The sequence below is a fragment of the Coturnix japonica genome, chromosome 1 (genome assembly GCF_001577835.2).
Source record: "Coturnix japonica isolate 7356 chromosome 1, Coturnix japonica 2.1, whole genome shotgun sequence".
Lineage (NCBI taxonomy): Eukaryota > Metazoa > Chordata > Aves > Galliformes > Phasianidae > Coturnix > Coturnix japonica.
Genome location: NC_029516.1, coordinates 153,139,936 through 153,160,184, shown reverse-complemented (window position 1 = coordinate 153,160,184; position 20,249 = coordinate 153,139,936). Strand labels below are relative to the sequence as shown.

Below are 20,249 nucleotides of genomic sequence, written 5' to 3'. Positions count from 1 at the left end.
GACAGAACAATTACTCCGTTTCTCTCATATTTAGTACAGATGCAATAGAGTACTTCAACCAGTGAAACTTGTATTTGCAAACACTGTCCCAACAGGTTCTCTTTGTTGTTGCAAATAAAGATTTTATTTCAAATAACATTTCACTGCACCTGACTTGGTAGTCTCTCAGCATAGCTGAAATACAGCAGTAACCAGCAACTGAACAATCAAACCATAAGCCTTGAGTCCAGCCTTGAGTCACACAGCAACAGTCCTTCCCATAGACAATCTCAGTGTATGATCTGGCATCAGGAGCAGACTTCTCCCTGGCTCTTTAAACATGGTGCTCAAGTAAGTATGAAAGAGCTCAGGACGAATCGACCCCTTCAGAAATTCCATGGTTGGGTCACAGGAGTTGGCTTCAAGCTGCAATGCAGAACACTGACTTTATTCCTGAGGAGAAAAATTAATAAAAAACATCAGTAGAGACTTCTTAATGAAATGAAACTTACCTTAATCCTAACCATTGAAAAGTTCTATTTACAATGTCTTATTCAACATGATTCAGTAAAAAAAGAGAGCCCATTCTAGAGAGGAACTGTTTATAGCTTAATTCTTCTTAACCAATTTGTGTACTTGTCTGAGACTGATGACAAGCTTCTATCTGTCATGACACCAGCTGCGCATGGAAGACTCTTCCCTTGGTAGAGGACATTTCCCAGTAGGTAGGCTCTACTTAAGAAGTACAGTGTTTCAGGAGAAAAACCTTTCAAACAGTAGAGATTTCACTAGTTCTCACCTGATTTAATTTGGAACTTCATGGTCCCTTAGGTACCCTTGAGATGTTTCAAGTTCAAATTGGAAAAAACTCACCACAAACACTCAAGACATGCTTCGAAAAACTAACACAGGAACTACTTCCATTTTGATAAAACAGTACATAATGGCTGATGTTTGACACCTGATTTTGACTACGAGGTGAACTAAGTTGGCTTAAGTTTTTTATTTGATTGCTTGGTTGTTAGGGAAAGCAGGGCTGAAACCAGTGATCAAACTTAGCACCTCAGTAAGGTTACAGAATGATTACTGATTCTGAACTATGCGTATATTCACATCTGCAGGATGACAGACAATTACTTCTTGACAGGATACCTACATTTGTATTTTCTCCTTTTCTAACTGGTCTACAAATCATGAAGACCTACCCCAACACTAACCAACTATCTAGGGCACTATTTACATTTTCTATCTACACGACACTTCATAGAGTACTTCTACTATCACTCTTCAGGAAATCCATTTTATAATTCTATAGATAATTCAGCAGCAAAAGTAGGATTGAACATTAGGAAGTGTCTTAGTAAAAACCAGTTTATTCATCTACATTTTGAGCTAATAGGTAAATAGTCAGCAAAGCCTTTTTGCCATGACTGTAAACTTTTTATTTAAAAAAATTGCGTTAAAAACCAGTACAGGAATTTCCATTAATGTTCTAAAAAAAGTTTGTTCACATCTTGAAAGAAAATACATTAGCAACATCTCCCAGCAGAATTCATCTTTAAAAAAGTAAAACTTTAGGTGCAGAGCTTTTCTACTGCACCATGTCCTCTATGTTTTAATTTAACCACAGGATTGAATATCATTCATCTCCATTGACGCGACTGAGAGTTTACCTTAAATAGATGATATTCAATGATGTGTTACACATTGCCACAGGTACTAACATTATTAGAGGAGTGCACAACTGAATTTCACTAACAGAGCAAGACCTTTCTATATACTGCATCATAAGCCTTCCTAACCAATACAGTTAATTTAGCTATATGCCTTTAAAGTCATGTACGTTTTCCAAGGAAAAATACTAAAAATCCCATGGTCCAAATTCTGCTCCCACTTATATTCACAGGATAACTCGTAAGCACCATGAAACTGTGATTTACAGTGAACAAAATAAAACCAGTGGGCCTGTAAATATAAGGGAAAGAAGAACTTGACACATGTCTGTAAACATTCACAAAAGTCTGCAGTCAAAAGTGCCGGATAGGCAACCTATCCGCAGTACAATTATTTCATCCACAGAGAGGTGTGAGGGCAGGGAAAATGTTATGGAGCACTATTGATGGACTTTGGAAAGATGTATTTCCAGCTAGCGAGAACATACTCCGATAAGACATAATCCACTCCTATCCAAATACAGTATCACTTCCTAGTTCTCTCCTGATTTTGACAGTGGACAATTCAGCAGCAAGCCCATGACAATAATTCAAAGTGTAGAAATACTCCCAAGCCCTCCTGATCTAGTCTCTCCTTACCATAATATTGATGCTAACAGGAGATCCTCAGACATACTGATAGAAGGTCTGAAGAACCATAAATGGATCTTGATCTATGCACACACAGAGGTGTGCATCTCAAGACCGTCTACAGCTTTAATTATCTAATTTCATTCTAGGTCTTATTCTATAGTAACCACATATACCATACAAAACGTAACAGAAGAATAGGTGCTTATACACACAATTAAATATACTTTTCTCCCCATTTGATTTGTAAGCCAATTGCTCTATTTACACAAATATCTGTTTGAATGCTCCTGATCCTGTAAGAAATTAAACATTCCGATTTATAAACAAAAAGAGAGTCAGGGATGCTCAGCAATTTGCAGGAACAGACCCTGAATCGATAAAACGCAATCACAAATTAAGTTTGATGTCTGATACAATTGCCTGGAATCATTTTATCCTCACAGATCCCCCTCCTTCCCCAGTTCAGACCATGCTCCCACTCAAGCAGAGCGCTCTCACTAAAGTGGAGTCAGCCTTCAAAGTGAATAGGACCAGGCTCTGTCAAGCAACCACTGAAGTCTTTAAAAATGTCTGGTATTTATTGCCATCCACTCTGGGGCAGACTTGTCTGCAATGAAAATGGTGTTCCTGGTGTTGATGGATAGTTAGCAAAACCTTCAGGCTGAGCTGTATAGTTCTCCAGAGCAGAAGCAGAATGTGCCTTCAAGGAAGAGAAGAAGTTAGGAAACAGTACAGATAAAAACAAACAAACAAAAACCTAAATCAAGCAAAATTTCAGCCACAATACCAATCCCACTCAAGCCAAAACAGCAATTACTTAAAGTATCATTTGAAGTATGCAAAGAATGAAGATGAGCAATGCTGCTGTATGCATATGTTAAACTGCAGTGCAATTGTTGCCCAGAGAGTGAGAAAGCAGCTGGATTAACAGGAAAAATGAAAAAGCATTATTGGCATTTATTTTCCAACGTTGGAAGCCACGGCTGATTTGGAAGGCATAGCTTAATCAGGAGCTGTAGCATTTCACTGACTTTAAGCCTTCTACATCTACACTGCTCGAGTATCTAAAAGTTCATTTCAGTGACTGGAACTTGTAAACGAGAAAAACATTGCTCCAAAGCAACCTCTGTATGTAGATTTCCACAGAATAATTCTTTGAGATACAAAAACACAGTTGAGATTAAGTAATTCAATTGTTTTGATACATTTCCCGTGTCATTTAAGAGGTATCTGACAGTGTTTTGCACATTAAACATACGCTCCATCTCAAAAATTCATCTGTCACAGAATATAGAAATCAGTAACTCAAGACACTTTACTGCCTGTACTTTGGATGGAAGAACAAAAGCCCTGCCAGAATTCTTAATCTGTACCTAAGTTCTTTTTAACAAAAGACAAAATAAACATCTCAATTATCAAACACAAACTCTGATGATAGCTTCAGTTAGCCTCTGCATGTTGATGACTACAACAAGCTGTTTCACAAAGGGGAGAGAAGATGAAGCTACACATTACCTAAGGCCACCTCAGGTTTATATTATAGGGAACTATTAAGACAAAGGAACAGCAACGAAGTCTATAGAATTTGCTGGAGAACACAGAGACATACATAAATACGGCAGTTTTCCACAAAAATCTTCCAGTATTAAAATGTCAAACTGGAACTGAGCACAGATTTTGCAGCTACATGATCAGCTCACTAGGTTTAAAACATAGCCTACAAAAATTTTACGTGTTTGCCTTTTTTTTATCTTCTTATCAATTATTTAGGTTGGATATTAGGAAGAACTTCTTTACAGAAAGGGTAGTTATGTACTGGAATAGGCTGCCCCAGGAGGTGGTTGAATCGCCATCCCTGGATGTGTTTAAGAGCCGTTTGGATGTGGTGCTCAGGGATACGATTTAGTGTAGGGTTTTTAGAGTTCGGGTTCTGGTTAGGCTGCGGTTGGACTTGATCTTCAAGGTCTTTTCCAACCTGGGTAATTCTATGATTCTATGATTCTTTCACTCCTCATTCTGCATAGTTTTCAAAAAGGGTTTCACTACATCCATGACTTCCAGAAGCACTGTACATTGATTATCACCCCAGACCTTCACTAAGAAATTCATCTGATTTGTTCCTTACCATTATCCTTGTAATCAGTTCTCAAGTGGGTTACAGGAAGCAGAACTGTATTAACAAATGGGCACCTTACCTGTAGCAATGCTGACTGTGCAGCCGCACTGTGCTGCAATTCCTGTAAGGAAGACTGTGCGGCACTTTGGGGAAAGCCAGGGATACCAGGGAGAGATAAAAGACCAGGAAAAACTGCATTTCCTGGTGTCTGCAGTCCAGAAGTCAAGCTGAAAGAAATCAAGATGTGGTTGTTATTAGGAACAATCACATCATATGTTTGTTAACCTATCTTTCGCTCTATATAAACTTGTATCTATACAAATGAGAAAAGCATCTCTTTTTCTAAGCTTCACAAAGGCCAGAATTTGCAAACAGAAGCCTGATCTCTACCTACCTAGAAATTATTCATGCACATACAAACCAAGACTATCTGGAACATAATGTACCTAAGAGGGAACTCAGAAGCTTCTATACCTTGGTTATGCCTACTCTACACACACAAAAACTTTATAGATAAAAGTTAATGTTTAACATTTCCTTAAAACACAGGAACATCTAGGAATGTAGTCTGCTGTTATCTGAATGCATCAATGGATGCCAGTGTGGAATCCATTTGTGTACAAGCCAGGAGTTGCCATGTATTCTCATGGGGGAAATGAGATCACTCAGCACCTCACTGGATTAGCCTGTGGTAATTGGGACTACTGAGGACAATCTATTTAGTAAATACCATTTAGTTTCCCAAGACAGGTGGCAATCTGTCCTGTGCAACATGGTGTAGGGAACCTGCTTTGGCAGGGGGGTTTGACTCAATGATCTCTAGAGGTCCCTTCCAACCCCTACAATTCTGTGATTCTGTTATCTACTAGTGAACTAAGTTTACAACTTAAATGTAATTACTAACTAGGTCTGAAAATCACGTCTACGTATAAAGTAAAATCAACGTTTTGCTCAAGAGAAAAAGAAACGGTACTGAGCTCCTTCAGAAACAAAAACATACCCAGCCTGTGCAACAAGTGCAGAGTTGAAGTTTGAGCTAAAGGCCGAGGCAAACCCTGGCAGGACCGGAGCCGGAGATGGGGCTGTGGCAGCTGCCGGCAACGGTGCAACTGCTGCTACTGCAGAGGATGCCTGGAGGCCAGGGAAAGAAGGGAGAGCAGGAGTGACAGAGGGTGTGTTAGAGACAGGAAAACCAGGGAAGGATGGGTTTGATGATCCCAGAGGTCCCTGGGCAACAGAAAAAAGGGAAGGGACGGCACTGGACAAGTTAAGCGAAAAGGGTGGAGCAGAGACTGTTGCTGAGGCGGCAAGTCCTGAGAGTACGGCGGCTGTGGAATTCACATGAGGGGCAGACACAGCTGAAGCAGTAGTAGCCGGAGTAGCTAACAAAGACCCTGGGAGAGTGACAGGTGGCGTGAGTGCTGGATTACCAGTAAAAGCAAAGTTACTGGTTAGAGATGTGAAAGGAGGAAGTCCATTAAATACAGGGGCAATGGGAGCGGTGGAGCCATGTGGGGCGAGGGAAATGGAAGCCAGAGAACTGGGGTTGTTTAAAGGAGCGCTCAAAGAGGAGAGACTTGAGAGTGCTGGATTTAGGGAGCTGGGTAAACTGACTGGCACTGACGTTGCTGAGGTGTATGCACGCCCAAGCGCTGAGAGCCCTACAGTGCCATGAGAAGGGCCAGCTGAGTGAGATGGACCTTTGAAGGCTGAGAGGGTAGGACTCATGGGTTCTGTTTTGATCAGAACTTGTGGGATACTTGTAGCAACTGGGGTTGATGAGAGTTGCTGGTCAGGATTAGTAGGGCTTGTGCCATGCAAGAGGGAGGCTGATGAGCCACAGTTGACTGGCATAACTGACGGTGAAGTGGTTAAAGGTGACTGTGCAGGCAATGTTGGAGGAGTGGAACTAGAGTTGGTCACAGATGGGGATGGAAGACCTGGAAAAATGGCTAGCCCGGGTGTGGAGGAACGCTGTGAGGTGGGGGTGGCTGATGGAGTATAGCATTTGACAGAGGAAGTGGGAGGGTCAGAGCTTTGATTAGCAAGAGCAGATAAAGAAGCAAGTTCACTTGTCATAGCAGAAGGTAAAGCAGATGAATTGATTAATGAAGTGTCATTTGATGTCAGAAATCCCTTTAAGACAGACAAAATAGGGTTAGGCAAGCTAAGTGAACCTGGAATGGTGGTGGCAGGAGAATTAGCAATTGTTGAGGGAACAGGACTAGAAATTCCTTGGACACTGGGTGGCAAGGACAGAGGGAGCCCAGCAAAAACTGATGACAATGGAGTGGGATTACTAGCTGAAGCAACTGAAGAGGCTGCAGAAAAAGGGAGACCAGCAAATGGTGTAGTAGCAGATGCAAAAGCTTCACTAGGTGCAGGTGTAGCACACGGTGTGGAAGAGCCTTGTGGAGCTGGCATAGCAGAGGGTATAGAAGCCAGCCCAGAGAAAACTGCAGGGATGGGAGTAGAGGTTGCACTGTGTACAGATGTGACAGGAACACCAGGTAATGAAAGGGATTTGATGACCGTAGGGGTTGGGGTAGATGGCTGAGATGTATGGGTGGAGGAGGAGACCTGTCCCGGGAAAACGGGAAGGACAGGGGTAGACATGTTCATCCCAGAGATGAGCGGAGTTGCAGGTGCTAATGGATGGCTTATTGCCTTGACAGGTGATGGGGTAGGGACTGGAGTAGCAGCAGGTGTTGAAGGATTAGAACCATGAGGAGTAAAGAGCTGATTCGTTTGTGCAGAAAAAGCTGGAAAGAAACAAAACTGGTAAGAATACTTGAAACTGTCAGAAATGTTTGAAATCAACACAAACACATTTTATACAGCATTTCAAAAAATGAAACACAGGCAATAGTTAACATACAATGTCTGTATATAAACAATCCACACTAGAAACTACAAAAAACAAAACAAAAAGGTACATACAAACACATCACACAAGTTGTACGTTATGTAGGCTACTACTTTTCTTTAAAACACTTTGTGACATCTACCAACTCTTCATAATCTCATGCAAGACAGTTTAGATATTCAAGTATAATCTGTAAGAAAAGTTACGTGACACAGGTAAACACCTGTATCTATTGGCATTGGATCACCTGGGCTCCTCTGCATTCACTCTCACTGAAGGTCAGAATTTCCTTCAGAATCAGTTAATTCAATGTATCATGATTTCAGAGAAGTTTAGTCAACATCTGAAGAAAGCTGATTTCAGGTGCTGGTATTTTTCTTTCTTTCAAAATCAGGTCATTCTCTTCACTGTGTTTCCTTCATACTTTGATTCTAAGAAGGTACACTTTTAAATTAATGTATCACACTACAGTATTAAACTAACAATGTCACTTGACCTTATCAACAAATATTGTTAGAAGCTGGAAGTCAGGCATCTATAACTGAGGCAACCACCTGACATTAGGAATATTAATTTTTATCAACCCTATAAAGCAAGTCAAAGAGACATAAGTCAAGCTGAAGGAAAACAAGGAGGCACACTGTCAGGATTTGGGGCAAAAACTGAGTTTTATGAAGGCTGGCACATCAAGAGCCTTGGTATCTCTACATCTAGTACCCTGTGGAATACGGATGTAATTAATCATTCTTCCCAGATCAACCCTTCTACTTTTAATTTCCTTTAAAAATGGTCAGTTCGACTGGAAGCAAATCACTGATGCAATCATCCAAACACATCTCCCATAGGCCCAAAATAGGTTGGATTTCTCTCTCACCCAATTTCTATGCATACACTAAACCAAAAATGGAATCTTTAAAATCCTGGATCTAACTTCATGTGATAGACTCCTGTTTTATGCATTTGAAACTCTAAAGTGAGAAAGGTTACAAACAAGCCATTTCTAAAATAGCCTTTTCCAAAAACCTAAACCCAGACTGCTCTATTCTGGATTCTGTATTTTCCTTCATCCTGTTTCCAAGCTGAATACTCTCCTAATGATCAGTTTTTAACCCAGCAAAGATAATCACCAGAGAAACGCAGCTGCAACAGAACTCAGAGCTGTTACTGATTTTCTCCAGCTAAGCGACTATTTGACTCCTTAAAACGTATTGATTTAACTGTATAAACTACCTTGTAAAAATACACACAAACTTAAAGGGTATATATGTATAAAGTGATTCTTTGAAATAGCATCCTTTCTGCTCTACCATCCCCAAGTACAGAGGAGAAAAGACAAAATGTATGTTTTGGTTTTTTTTCTCCAGAAGTTTTTCCAGGAGATAAACTTATCACAATCATGTTATCTGTTTGGGTATTTCTTAATGTGCCTGACTCAATAGATTCTCAGTTTGTATTTGTCAAAGCTATCAATGTATTATCAAAGCTCTTGTACTAGTAGCTCATCATGGGATTTATTTGTACTGTTAGTATTACTATCACCTCAGCTACCAAACCTCAGTACACCAAGTACCACACATATATAGACCAACACATGCACAACTCTCTTCTGCAAAAATAACTGAAATTTATAGCACAAGACAAAACTGCAGGTAGACATACCTGAATTTAACAGTTAAGATATTCTAGATATGGATTTCAACAAACTAGGAACAGAAAATATGTCTATTTTGCATTCCTAGTATCCCATTGCAACTAATATATGAAATTAAAATGTGAATGGATTTTGACTTTCAAAGAGAGGTCCAAGGTTTCAACAACTGCAAAAAATACTAATGAAGTGTTTCAGTACGGCACACTGCAAAGCATATTTTGATTTAACGTTTCATATGAACTCTTAAATGTATATATAGATGCTCAAAAAAATAAAACTAATGAGTTTACAAAAAAGGCTGGATTATAATATTTCAACAACTGTAAGTGCCAAATGCCTGAAATGAATTTTTATAGGTTCTCAAGGGATTATCTTTCAGCTGCAATTAAATACTTGGATGCTTATGTAAATCATACTAAACAAATACATCATTTACACTTTCTGAACAATTAACAGAGTTACAATCAACATGATAAACCCCCTACGGATCTGAATTTACCTTGATTTTGGGAAGGCTTTGCCTGGTTGGAAAGGTCTTCATTTTCTAAACAGAGAACAACAGCTGATTATTGTAAAGCAAACAGAACTCCAGCAATGAATAATCCAGTCACAACAAAGAAGGACGAGAAAATATCTTCAACACTTTTAAACCTATACGCGCTTTACCTGATACCCCTTGATTAGCAGTGTATGTTGAAGGAGCTGGTAAGCCTGGAGCTATGACATTAGCCATTGGAACTAAGCCAGCATTGTTGTAAGCACCTAAAAGAAGAAATGCAGTAAACATCTTAGTTGCCAGAAGAAATTACATCTGAATGACCCAATGTCTTTCCTTAAAAAGAATATTATCAAGATCTTAAAACATCTCTTCACTAAAATGTCAAAGCCATTAATCGTTTGGGTTTTTGACATTATCCGCCTGAGCGACACACATTATGATGCAAGTTTTAGGAAGAGAAGATCCGTAATTGTTTTTATGGCAGAACGTAGCAGAAATTGGATTTTGAATTTTTCACCTGGAAACAGCCTGGAAAAGACAGGTTTCAACTGCTTTAATTTCCACATCACTTGAAGAACTTAATGGGAGGAAAAAGTCACTGTCTGCAGCATCATTTGTTTTTTTTTCCTATTCCTAACTTAAAGGCTGGTGCAGCTCCCTCCTTTACCATGAAAAGCCTTAACAAACAAAAGAGCCAAACGTATCGACGATCATGACCAGCCCTCCACTGCCAGTGAGCAAATCTAGAGAATGATGTCCCATCCCTGTGCACACCAAATTCTCAATCCATCACTCTTCAGTGTCTCCTTAAATGTAAAAAGATTTAAGTGGGACAGCAAATGATTTTTATATAAAATACTTACTGTACCGAACATGACAAAAATACTTTTTTCCCCCTTCTTTATTCTTTAGAACTGCTCTTGGGTCAGAGCAACCCAAACTATTATTGTGTACCTGTGGTATGCATTTCTGATGAACAGCATCAGAATTTAAAGCACAGGAATATACATATAATCCACAGTGGTTCCAGATGACTGCTTTAAGAATAAACAAATACAAATATGCTTCATGGGAAAAGGCTCCGCTTAATAAATACTCAAAAAGCAGCAATTTGACACATAAAATATCCATTCTCATTTCATATTTTCTTGTGGTTCTTCTTGCAGGCCAATTCATGGTCCAAAATCAGAGAAGTAATTAACAATCGTTGTCTCTCAGAGGAAGTAGATGCTACACCAAAACATATGAGAGGCAGAAAATAAAACATCATTCCAATCTTCCTCAACACTGCTGGAATCAGATTCAATTGTTATACATCAACAACTTGACTAGGAGTAATCAGATCAAACACAATATGGCAGGTGCAATTGCTACGTATCCCTTCTGAGACTGACATCTTCATGCCTAAACTTTTATTTTAGGAAACAGTGTTCCACTGTGATGAGGAGACAATAAAGTGCTTTTGCTGAGGTCAAACGAGGAAGAGGTCCCTGCTATTCAGCAAATTCCTACATATTTCCATGCAGTGTAGGGCTGAACTTGACCATATCTTAAGTTTGACGTGACAGCAACAAGTCAACAGACTTATTAAGCCAAAGTTCAAACCTTGGTAAAGATTAAAATGAACACACGACCTCAATTGTATCTAACATACACAGTGTCTCCCACCAATGAACTATACTCTTCTCAGAACAGGACACTAAAGTTTTCTCTTAGCATGGATGTTGGAAAAATAAGTCAGTACATATTCATCTTTTTAGCAACTCTGTGTTCATGACAGAAGAGGCAGAAACCACTACCCAGAACATGCCTAGGGAGCACAAGCCAATTTCAGATCTGATTGCAGTCAAAGAAATTGACACTTGACTTATTAATTAAAAGGCAAGTGGATGGAACAACAGTACCAAGATAAAAACACAGAAGCCTTACTTGGTGCAATAGTTGCATGTGGCCGACATGGTGGGATGGGGTATGGAACAGGCTTGTGTGGATTGTAGGTTGATGGAGCCTACATAAACAAAAACATACAAGAAGAAGAAGAATAGCGAAAGCATTACCTAAGTTTTCTCAGAAAGCTAACATTCAGAACTGCTATACTTTCACAGTGAAAATATTTATGATATCAGATTTCTCTGTAATATCCATGCTGACTGATTATATATTTCATTCTTAGAAGAATGAGACAAACATCACTAGTATAACTTTACATTTTAATGTTATCATAGGATGGCTTGGATTGGAAGGAATCTGGAAGACCATTGAGTTCCAACTCCCCCGCCAAGGGCAGGGACACCTTCCACTGGACCTAACTGCCCAAAGTCCAATCTAGCCTGACACAGACAATAGACATTTCCAGGGATGGGCCATCCACAGTTTTTCTGAGCAACCTGTTCCAGTGCCTCACCACCGTCACAGTAAACTATTTCATCCTAATATCTAATCAAAATCTCCCCTCTTTTAGTTTAGAGTCATTATCCTCATCCTATTGCTACACTCTCTAATGAAGAGTCCTTTTCTAGTTTTCTTGTAAGGCCCCTTCAGGAACTGGAATACCTACTGAGCACAAGTGGGAAAGAGAACTCCTTCCTGCCTTGTAGATTTCATACTCTGCAGTCTTGAACTGGTTTCTCATTTTAAAGATTTAGCATACTTAAAACTAACAAATACTTCTGAGGTTACATTACACTTTAAAATAATACCACTTAGTGGGAAACATCTCATAATACAAGTGGAAATAAAACACTAGTACAGCAATTCTAGATAGCATCAGGTTCATTGAAAGTTCATCACACGTTTAAAAAGTTTGAAATATAGATTGACTATATTGTTAAGAAACATGAATTTCCTCAATCACTTCCATAATTCACTTCTCTATGATGCAAGCATTTTTTATGTTCATAGAGGAAAACCCCAGAGACTGTAACATAAAATTGCATTTATTTGTATCTAAAAATTCCATAGTTAATGATGGAGTACTAAAATTGCTTTTAGCTTTCTCTTCTGCTACTGTAATTTAAACTCTGCTTTGAATGAGCACACACCCTGTATCCACTAGAGACTCCTATTCCCCAAAGATATAATCTACAGCTTGATTCCGTTCACATTATATACAAAAATTCTAGAACTTATTATCTTTATTCTTCACTCCGCTTTGTTTAAATTGCTGCTCTTCAGTCTTCTTGAAACATAACAACATTTCATATAAAAGCTGTATTAAATCTGCAGTTGGTTAGACTTTTGTTCTTAGAAGTTTCATTTACTTACTCATTTATCACACTTACTGGTTTGGATGGGCCAAGTATACGGGCTGCTATTCCTTTACCTTCACTAGTACATTCTTCTGTATCCTTTTTGATGGGGGTTCCCTGAAACAAAAGAAAATCAACTATTAGGGATTACTTTAGAAGTAAATCTTGCCACAGAATTTCTGGCATATCTGACTTATGTCTAAACTACATTTGAGTCTCCAAATATTTTAAAAGCAACGCATGTTTTGGGGAAAAACAAATGATGTTATAGACTTGTTAAATGCTAAACAAGAGCATTCTAATGGCTGCATACATAACACTAGGCTTTTGTAGAGAGATGCATATCAAACAGTCCATCTGAATTCTGATCTGTGGGCATGATAACTTACACTTCCACTCCTTAAAGTGCCCACAGGAAATACTAAATACGACTGCACAAAAACTACTCTAAGATTACCAGTAGTACCATAGTGATCATATTAAGCCATCTTATGTACCAGCGAGGTTCCTTACACCTCTCCTGATTCTGCCAAACATTGCTGTAGTTTATATGAACAGTATCTTATTTTTGCAGTAATCTTTTCACAAATCAACATAGGAAGAATAAGCAAATAAAAATAATTACAGTTCACCGTGGAAGTGAAATGGATGATATAATTGAAATCACTGCTTTTAACTCCACTCTTCTTTACATGTATATGAATCCTAGTTTGGTTACACTATAATGAATCCTAAATTAAGAATGGCACGAAAAGCAAATGCTTACTGGAAAAATTCCGTTTATACGGCTTGGTTTGCCCTTGGGATAAGGATTGCCAGGAATCATGCCACAGGATGATATCATTGCATGAGGTGCCTTACAACCCGTTTTTGAAGCCTGCAAAATAATCAAGAGAGGTCATTATTTGCCATCAAATTCAATGCTTTAAAGAAATGCATTAATATTTCATGACATTTAGACTGCATAAATCGATCTACGGGGAACAACTCAAAGCTTTGTCTCTGTCTTTCAGATCTTCTTGCCAAATAGCCCTTGTGAAGTTCTGCCAAAGTCCCATTTGCTTTCAGTAACTCTACTCAACCCATCTCAGCTTGTACTGAACTTAGGGTTAAGCACTTGGTGTTCTCTAAAACAAACCCAGATTGTTTCCTCAAGTACTGGTTATGTTTCTCTCCCTCTTTCTCCACATTATCCTAGGGCCTGACATAAACTTCCCTTTTCTTGCACATACACTACATAGTTCTTATCTTTCTTTGACTGTTTCTTTCATCCTTTTTTCTACCAGAAGTTCCCAGCAGTCCTCAAAGGAAATCTTGACCCCGCAATGACCATAAAGACAGAAACAATACTACATTTGACTGAATAAAAGAAACAGAGTATCTTGACTACCTGCTCAAGAATTCTTCTGCACCTTTTCTTCTCTGACATATTAATTCTGAACAGATCTTCAATGAGGCGGTAATTCTGAGCATCAACAATGTTGCTACAAATAAAGACGTTGACAAATGGTTACTGTCATTCTGTACACTTACTGGAAATAACGCGCTACTGAAAAATGATCAATAATTATTTAGCCAATATCCAACAGTTCATTAATAAAAACATAAAAAGTTCATATTGTGACATTACTACTATTACAAAAGAAAAAACCTTAGGTTTAAGTATAGACTTTAGCCCTGTAAGTGAAACATGATATCAAAATCAATATGGAACAGTGGACGATGGCTAGACTTTATGGTAAAAACAACTAAGCTGATAAAATGGATTCTGAATCACAGCATTTCATTAGAAAGTTTTAATTGCCACTAACACACAATTCCCAGAACAGCAAGAAACCACCACCTACTGAATTTGTCACTGCTGCTTATTAGGCTGATAGGTAAACAAATTTTCATCTTGTTTACTCCAGAAAAAAAATAAGCTGAAACTCCTGGCAACTCAACCCATGTTCTGCAGTGCTAAAGAAACTCCTCAAATACCTCCAGAAAGTACCTTTCTTTTCTCTTGATCCTCTTTCAAAAATGAAGGCAGACACACCACAGAGAACAACAAAATCTGCACATACAGGAAGGCTAATGCCTGGTTCCACTTGCCTTGTTCAAAACCCTGACCACAACAGTGATGTCAAGTACTATGCTCCTGCCAAGATACTGGAAATACAATTTAGCCACTTAAAGGACAGCTAATCAAATGAGGAAAACATTAGAATAGACACCATTAGCAGAATGTTGAATAAAGCCATGAAAAATACCTGAAAGGCCGTATTAAAATGTGAATGATCACGCCAGTGCAGCAACAAAAGAGCCTATGAGCATCAATCACATTTCAAGAAGAAAAATGGGCTAGTTTATTACACCACTGAACTTCTTTTAGGCTACCCTATTTTGCTTTGCTCTAAAAGAAATCTGGAGAACTCATACAGCTTCTCACACCTCAACTCTAAAAGTAAGATCATGCCCATATAATCAATCTTCATTGTTTTACAGATGTTTGTATCATAAATTTATATCACTCAAAATCACAGAAACATAGAACTACTCAGGTTGGAAAAGACCTCAAAGATCATCAAGTCCAACCACAGCCTAACCATAGTACCCTAACTCTAACAACCCTCTGCTAAATCATATCTCTGAGCACCACATCCAAACAGCTCTTAAACACATCCAGGGACAGTGACTCAACCACCTCCCTGGGGAGCCTATTCCAGTGTATAACTACCCTTTCTGTAAAGAAGTGTTTCCTAACATCCAACCTAAACTTATCTTGGCTCAACTTGAGGCCATTTCCCATCATCCTGTCACCTGTCACCAGTGAGAAGAGACCTGCCCTGCTCTCACTGTAAGCACCTTTGAGATACTGGAAGACAGCAGTAAGGTCTCCCCTCAGCCTCCTTTTCCCCAAACTAAACAGCCCCAGCTCCCTCAGCCTCTCCTCGTAGGGCAGATATTCCAAGCCCTTCACAAGCCTCGTTGCCCTTCTCTGGACCTGTTCCAGCACCTCCATGTCCTTTTTGTACTGAGCTGCCCAAAACTGAACACAGTACTCAAGGTGAGGCCTCACCAATGCTGAGTACAGAGGCAGGATGACTCCCCTAGTCCTGCTCACCACACCATTCCTGATAGAAGCCAGGATGCCATTGGCCTTATTGGCCACCTGTGCACACTGCTGGCTCATATTCAGCCGACTGTCCATCAGCACACCAAGGTCCCTTTCCATGAGGCAGCTTTCCAGCCACACCTCCCCAAACCTGTAGGGTTGCCTGGAGCCTGTAGGGTTGCCTACAATGTTCAAACTAACTCTAAGCTACAATGTTCATACGCAAGGCAGACAACAATGCAAAAGACAATAAAGCAGAACACTTCATATCACAACACACAAAGAATCCCCTAAACCAGGCAGAGGAGCTCTAATATATACAACTGTAAAAGGTTGATTTATAAATACTCTATAAATACTGGTTAAGGAGCAGTTTTCCAGCAGGCAGAAGCAGCATACAGAAGACTCAGGTGAACTACAGATTTGAGCATTTCTTCTTTTAAAGTCCCACCAACAGCAGATACGTGCTTCACCTTAACTTCTTCTAGAAATACATTAAGTTTTACATACTCAAACATTAGTAAAAACAGCAAATACAACTTAAGGACATACAACACAAGTGATACTTACGAAGCCAAGATTTCAAGGGCGATGAGTTTATCTTTACTGAATGTGAAACAGTTGAGAATATTAACCATTTTTGATGCTGGGACTGCCACTATTTTCTGACAAGCAAGCAAAAAAGAAAAGAGCATATATAAAATAATGCAACACAATTATTTTAAATTGAGAACTTAATAACAGTAATGCATTGTGTACTTCAGTAATTGATTAATATTCTTTCCCTCTCGTTGAGAAGGAGATTGTTTGTGCATTCACACTATGAGTCCACAGAAAGAGAGGTGAAGAGGATACACATACAATTAAAGGGTAGCTGCAAATGCACACATCACACATTTAAGACGAGATTAAATGAGAGAAAATATTCCTCCTTATTACACAAGAACTTACATGTTGCAAAGCCTTTATTGCCTTGAGCTGTGGTTCAGCCCAGGAGAAGTATCTCAGTAACTCAACAACCTGCATCAGAAAGAACATCAATTAATCTTTTGTGTATATTCAATAACAGTGCTAAGAGCATCACTATGTTCTTTACATTCAGAGTACAGTGTTGTACAGCTAAATATACAAGTCTGTCTGTGATGTTAGGTTACCTCAGTGTCCATCAATACCTAACGCCCTTTTTACATCCAAACAGGCTCCTAACTACTCCTATATTACAAAGGGAAGAGTTTCTATTAAAGTGTTTAAAATAGACATATATTCCTCACGATATATTTTTATATATGCACAATTCCCACAGCACATAGGAAGCAGAAAACCAAACAGAAAAGTGCAAACAGGACCGAAAACCATAGAATCATTTAAGTTAGAAGGGACCTTTAAAGGTCATCCGGTCCAACTCCCCTGCAGTGACCAGGAACATCCACAGGTAGATCAGGTGCTCAGAGCCTCATCCAACCTGACCCTGAATGTCTCTACCATACCTCTGGGCAACCCATGCCAATGCTTCACCACCCCTACTGTAAAGCACTTGTTCCAGTCTAAATCTCTCCTCTTTTAGTTTGAAACCATTTCCCCTAGTCCTGCCACAGCAGACCCTGCTAAAGAGTCTGTCCCCTTCCTTCTTACAGCCCCCATTTAGATACTGAAGAGCTGCTCTCAGCTTTCCCCAGAGCCTTCTCTTCTCCAGGCTGCACAGTCCCAGCTCTTTCAGCCTGTCCTCATAGGAGGGGAGATCCATCCCTTGGAGGACAGCAGTTCTATACTTAAAAATTTAGAAAATCAATGCAAAATTATGCCACATTCCATGATTATTTTCCCCAATTTCCCTCATGCAAGAGGAGCTAAAACATAATGGGTCTGATAACACCAAAGAATGAATAGACAAAACCAACAGCTCCCATTAAGTCTGTAACCGTGTTGACTTTACCTGTTCACTGGAGAAGTATCCATGAACATATTCAATAGCTTTTAATTTGTATTCAGTCAATACAGCCTAGAAGATACATAAAAAGAAAAAAGACACATAAGTAGCCCCCCAAAAATTAGAATAACAGCACAGTCATGTGAGACAAACCTACTAATCTAAAAAATACGTCTGACCTTGCAAAATGACATTTGCATCATTAACTGCAACATTTCTAAGTGACTCTATTCTCCTTAACTAAGGGAACAATGAAAAGCAGAGAGAGGTCATTGAAATTTTCTCTTTAAAAGATACTTCTTTTGTTGTTTATTTCATTTCACGTTGTTTTGGTTTGAAGCTGTATGGAAAAAAATGCAGCATTCATTCTTATTTTTGCCACTAAGGTTTACTTCAACATTACGTTAAAGATAATGTAGATTGTTATTCATACAATCTCTCTGTACACTCCCTATAAAATAATGAGCTGAGTATCTTAAGTGAATTTATGTAGACTGGGACACAAGGCTGCAACATACAGAATGAAGCTCATTTTCTCATTTCTCATAGTCCTAAGACATAGTCCTCCCACACAGACAGAAGTGAAGGTCTTTGTCACTGCATTCTGCCTGTAGGAGCACAGGTGCACAGAACCCACTTGCATTCTGTTCAAGGCAAACTCCCATATTTCTTTATGAGGCTGAGACTATCAGAAATGGTGAACTCAGAGGGGAAATGTGCTTCTCTCTTCATTCTGTCTTTGTTTTCTTTCCCTTCCTTCTTTTCTCATATTTGTATGTGTGTAGGGCAGGGGGAACAATCACACAAAACTGGTATGTTATACAGCAAATAAACTGACAATCAATAACTACATGATAAGAAAACAAATAAAAAAGCATTACCCTGTTTCACTGTGTGTAAGATATTTTATTCCTTGTAGTTAGGCATAAATATGCATGGGGAAAGATGGCACTTAAGCTGCACATTAAGAGGCTTAAATAATTTGTTCCTGCTAATTGTAGGAGTGAAAACGGAAGGTAAAACACAATTGACTCATGAGTCACGTAATAAAGAAGGTTCTTCCACATGAAGTTTCAACAAAGCAACAAAGAAACAGCTGAAGGTTACAGTGAAGCAGCACTGAAGCATTAATACAGCACAGCACTGATCCTTAGATGAGCAGGAAATCCAGTTTACAGGAATACAGGCAGATAGCATCAGGATGCTTGACATCCTATGCCAAAAACCCTTTTGTCTGCAGTATTTAGTAATCACAGAATATATCCTGGAGGGCTGCAATGCAGATGTAACACTTGAAACATTGCTCCTTTCTGCCATCAATTGTCAGAAACTAAGTCTTTCCCATCCAAGCTGTTCCCTGATTTTGTCCCCATATTTCCCATGACAATCCTTAGGTTAAGAGGCAAATCTACATCCTGGAATTATCGTGTCATATCCTTAGCTGGTTATACAGCATATGTATATACACATATATGCCCAATATCCAACCTGCATTATGAAGAGAAGTTTACGAGAGTGACCTTGTATAAAAAAAAAGCCCACAGGTGCCACTGGGGCTTTGATGCAAAAGGAGTTTGTACCCCAGTATCACCCAAAATAATAACTCCAGCCATGGCCACTGCTGCATCTCAAGCAGGAGCTGCATTCTCTAGTACCACAACACACTAAGCAAACGATCCCTTTTAGACAGCCCCTCATAAGGACAACACCTCGTGAATACCCTTCCCTTCCACACTACATCAGCTTTAGCATGACATCTATCAGCTCCCTGATGTTTCCTCACCTCTGCTTAAGATTAAACTAGTTACCAACTAGTTACCCAGGCTTGAACTTCCCACACAAGGCAGGACCCACACTTCCATTCATCTCTCAGCGATTCTAAAGGATTCTGATGCTTTTTTCCTATCTCTATTTCCATTTCCATTAGTAAGGAACTGCCCCAGCCACCCATCTTCAGCTTCCCTTTGCAAAGCAGAGCTCTGTGCGGAAGGAAACCTTAGCATCTGCCAGGGTACATGAGGGCAGGTCTGTATCTCTGCCTTTCACACCAAGCAAGTCTTTTGCCCAACACTGGATGATCCAACATGCTGGATTATGGTTTTCCAAGCTGAGCTATAATTTAGTCTTTATTTAAGCCTCAAATGATGATTACAGTAAGTGAATTAGCATGGAATATTCCTCGAGAGAAGCATTCTACCACCGGGTGGTTAAATTAACATGCAAAACGAGAAGTTACCTTTCTAATTTCATCCAGCACGGTTTCAAATGATTTCTTATCCATCTTTATTAGCTCACTCAGTGTAGGTACTTGAACAGAAGGGAAAACAACCGCAAAAAAAAAAAATAATAATAATAATAATAAAGAGAAAAATACAAAAACGTAGATCAAAGCCTTCGACAGGTCTTTATGCAGATAAAAACATGCAAGTTTAAAACAAAAGGTTAAAATAAGCAGCTTAAGACGATGCTGTCGGCTCTCAGTACTGCCTGAAGACAAAGGCAGCGCTCCGGGCGCTGCTCGCTGCTCCACCACAACCCGCACCCGGTCTCTACACAGCCC

At 39.3% G+C, this 20,249-nt stretch overlaps 1 protein-coding gene across 2 annotated transcripts; it reads right to left on the bottom strand.

The window, feature by feature from the left end:
* Positions 1-101: 101 nt before the first annotated feature.
* PROSER1 (proline and serine rich 1) lies at positions 102-20,032 on the bottom strand. Of its 2 annotated transcripts, none has more exons than XM_015851905.2 (13): positions 19,926-20,032; positions 17,696-17,761; positions 16,714-16,782; positions 16,333-16,427; positions 14,056-14,149; positions 13,432-13,542; positions 12,699-12,782; positions 11,347-11,425; positions 9,585-9,680; positions 9,418-9,462; positions 5,402-7,163; positions 4,481-4,628; positions 102-432 (listed from the first exon to the last, which is right to left on the bottom strand). In XM_015851905.2, exons 1-13 carry the CDS (start codon positions 19,968-19,970, stop codon positions 427-429), a joined length of 2,700 nt encoding a protein of 899 aa, XP_015707391.1. In that variant the 5' UTR covers positions 19,971-20,032; the 3' UTR covers positions 102-426. The 2 variants fall into 2 exon arrangements, with proteins under 2 accessions (XP_015707391.1, XP_015707390.1); XM_015851904.2 differs by having other exon boundaries at positions 104-2,985.
* Between the last annotated feature and the right edge of the window lie 217 nt (positions 20,033-20,249).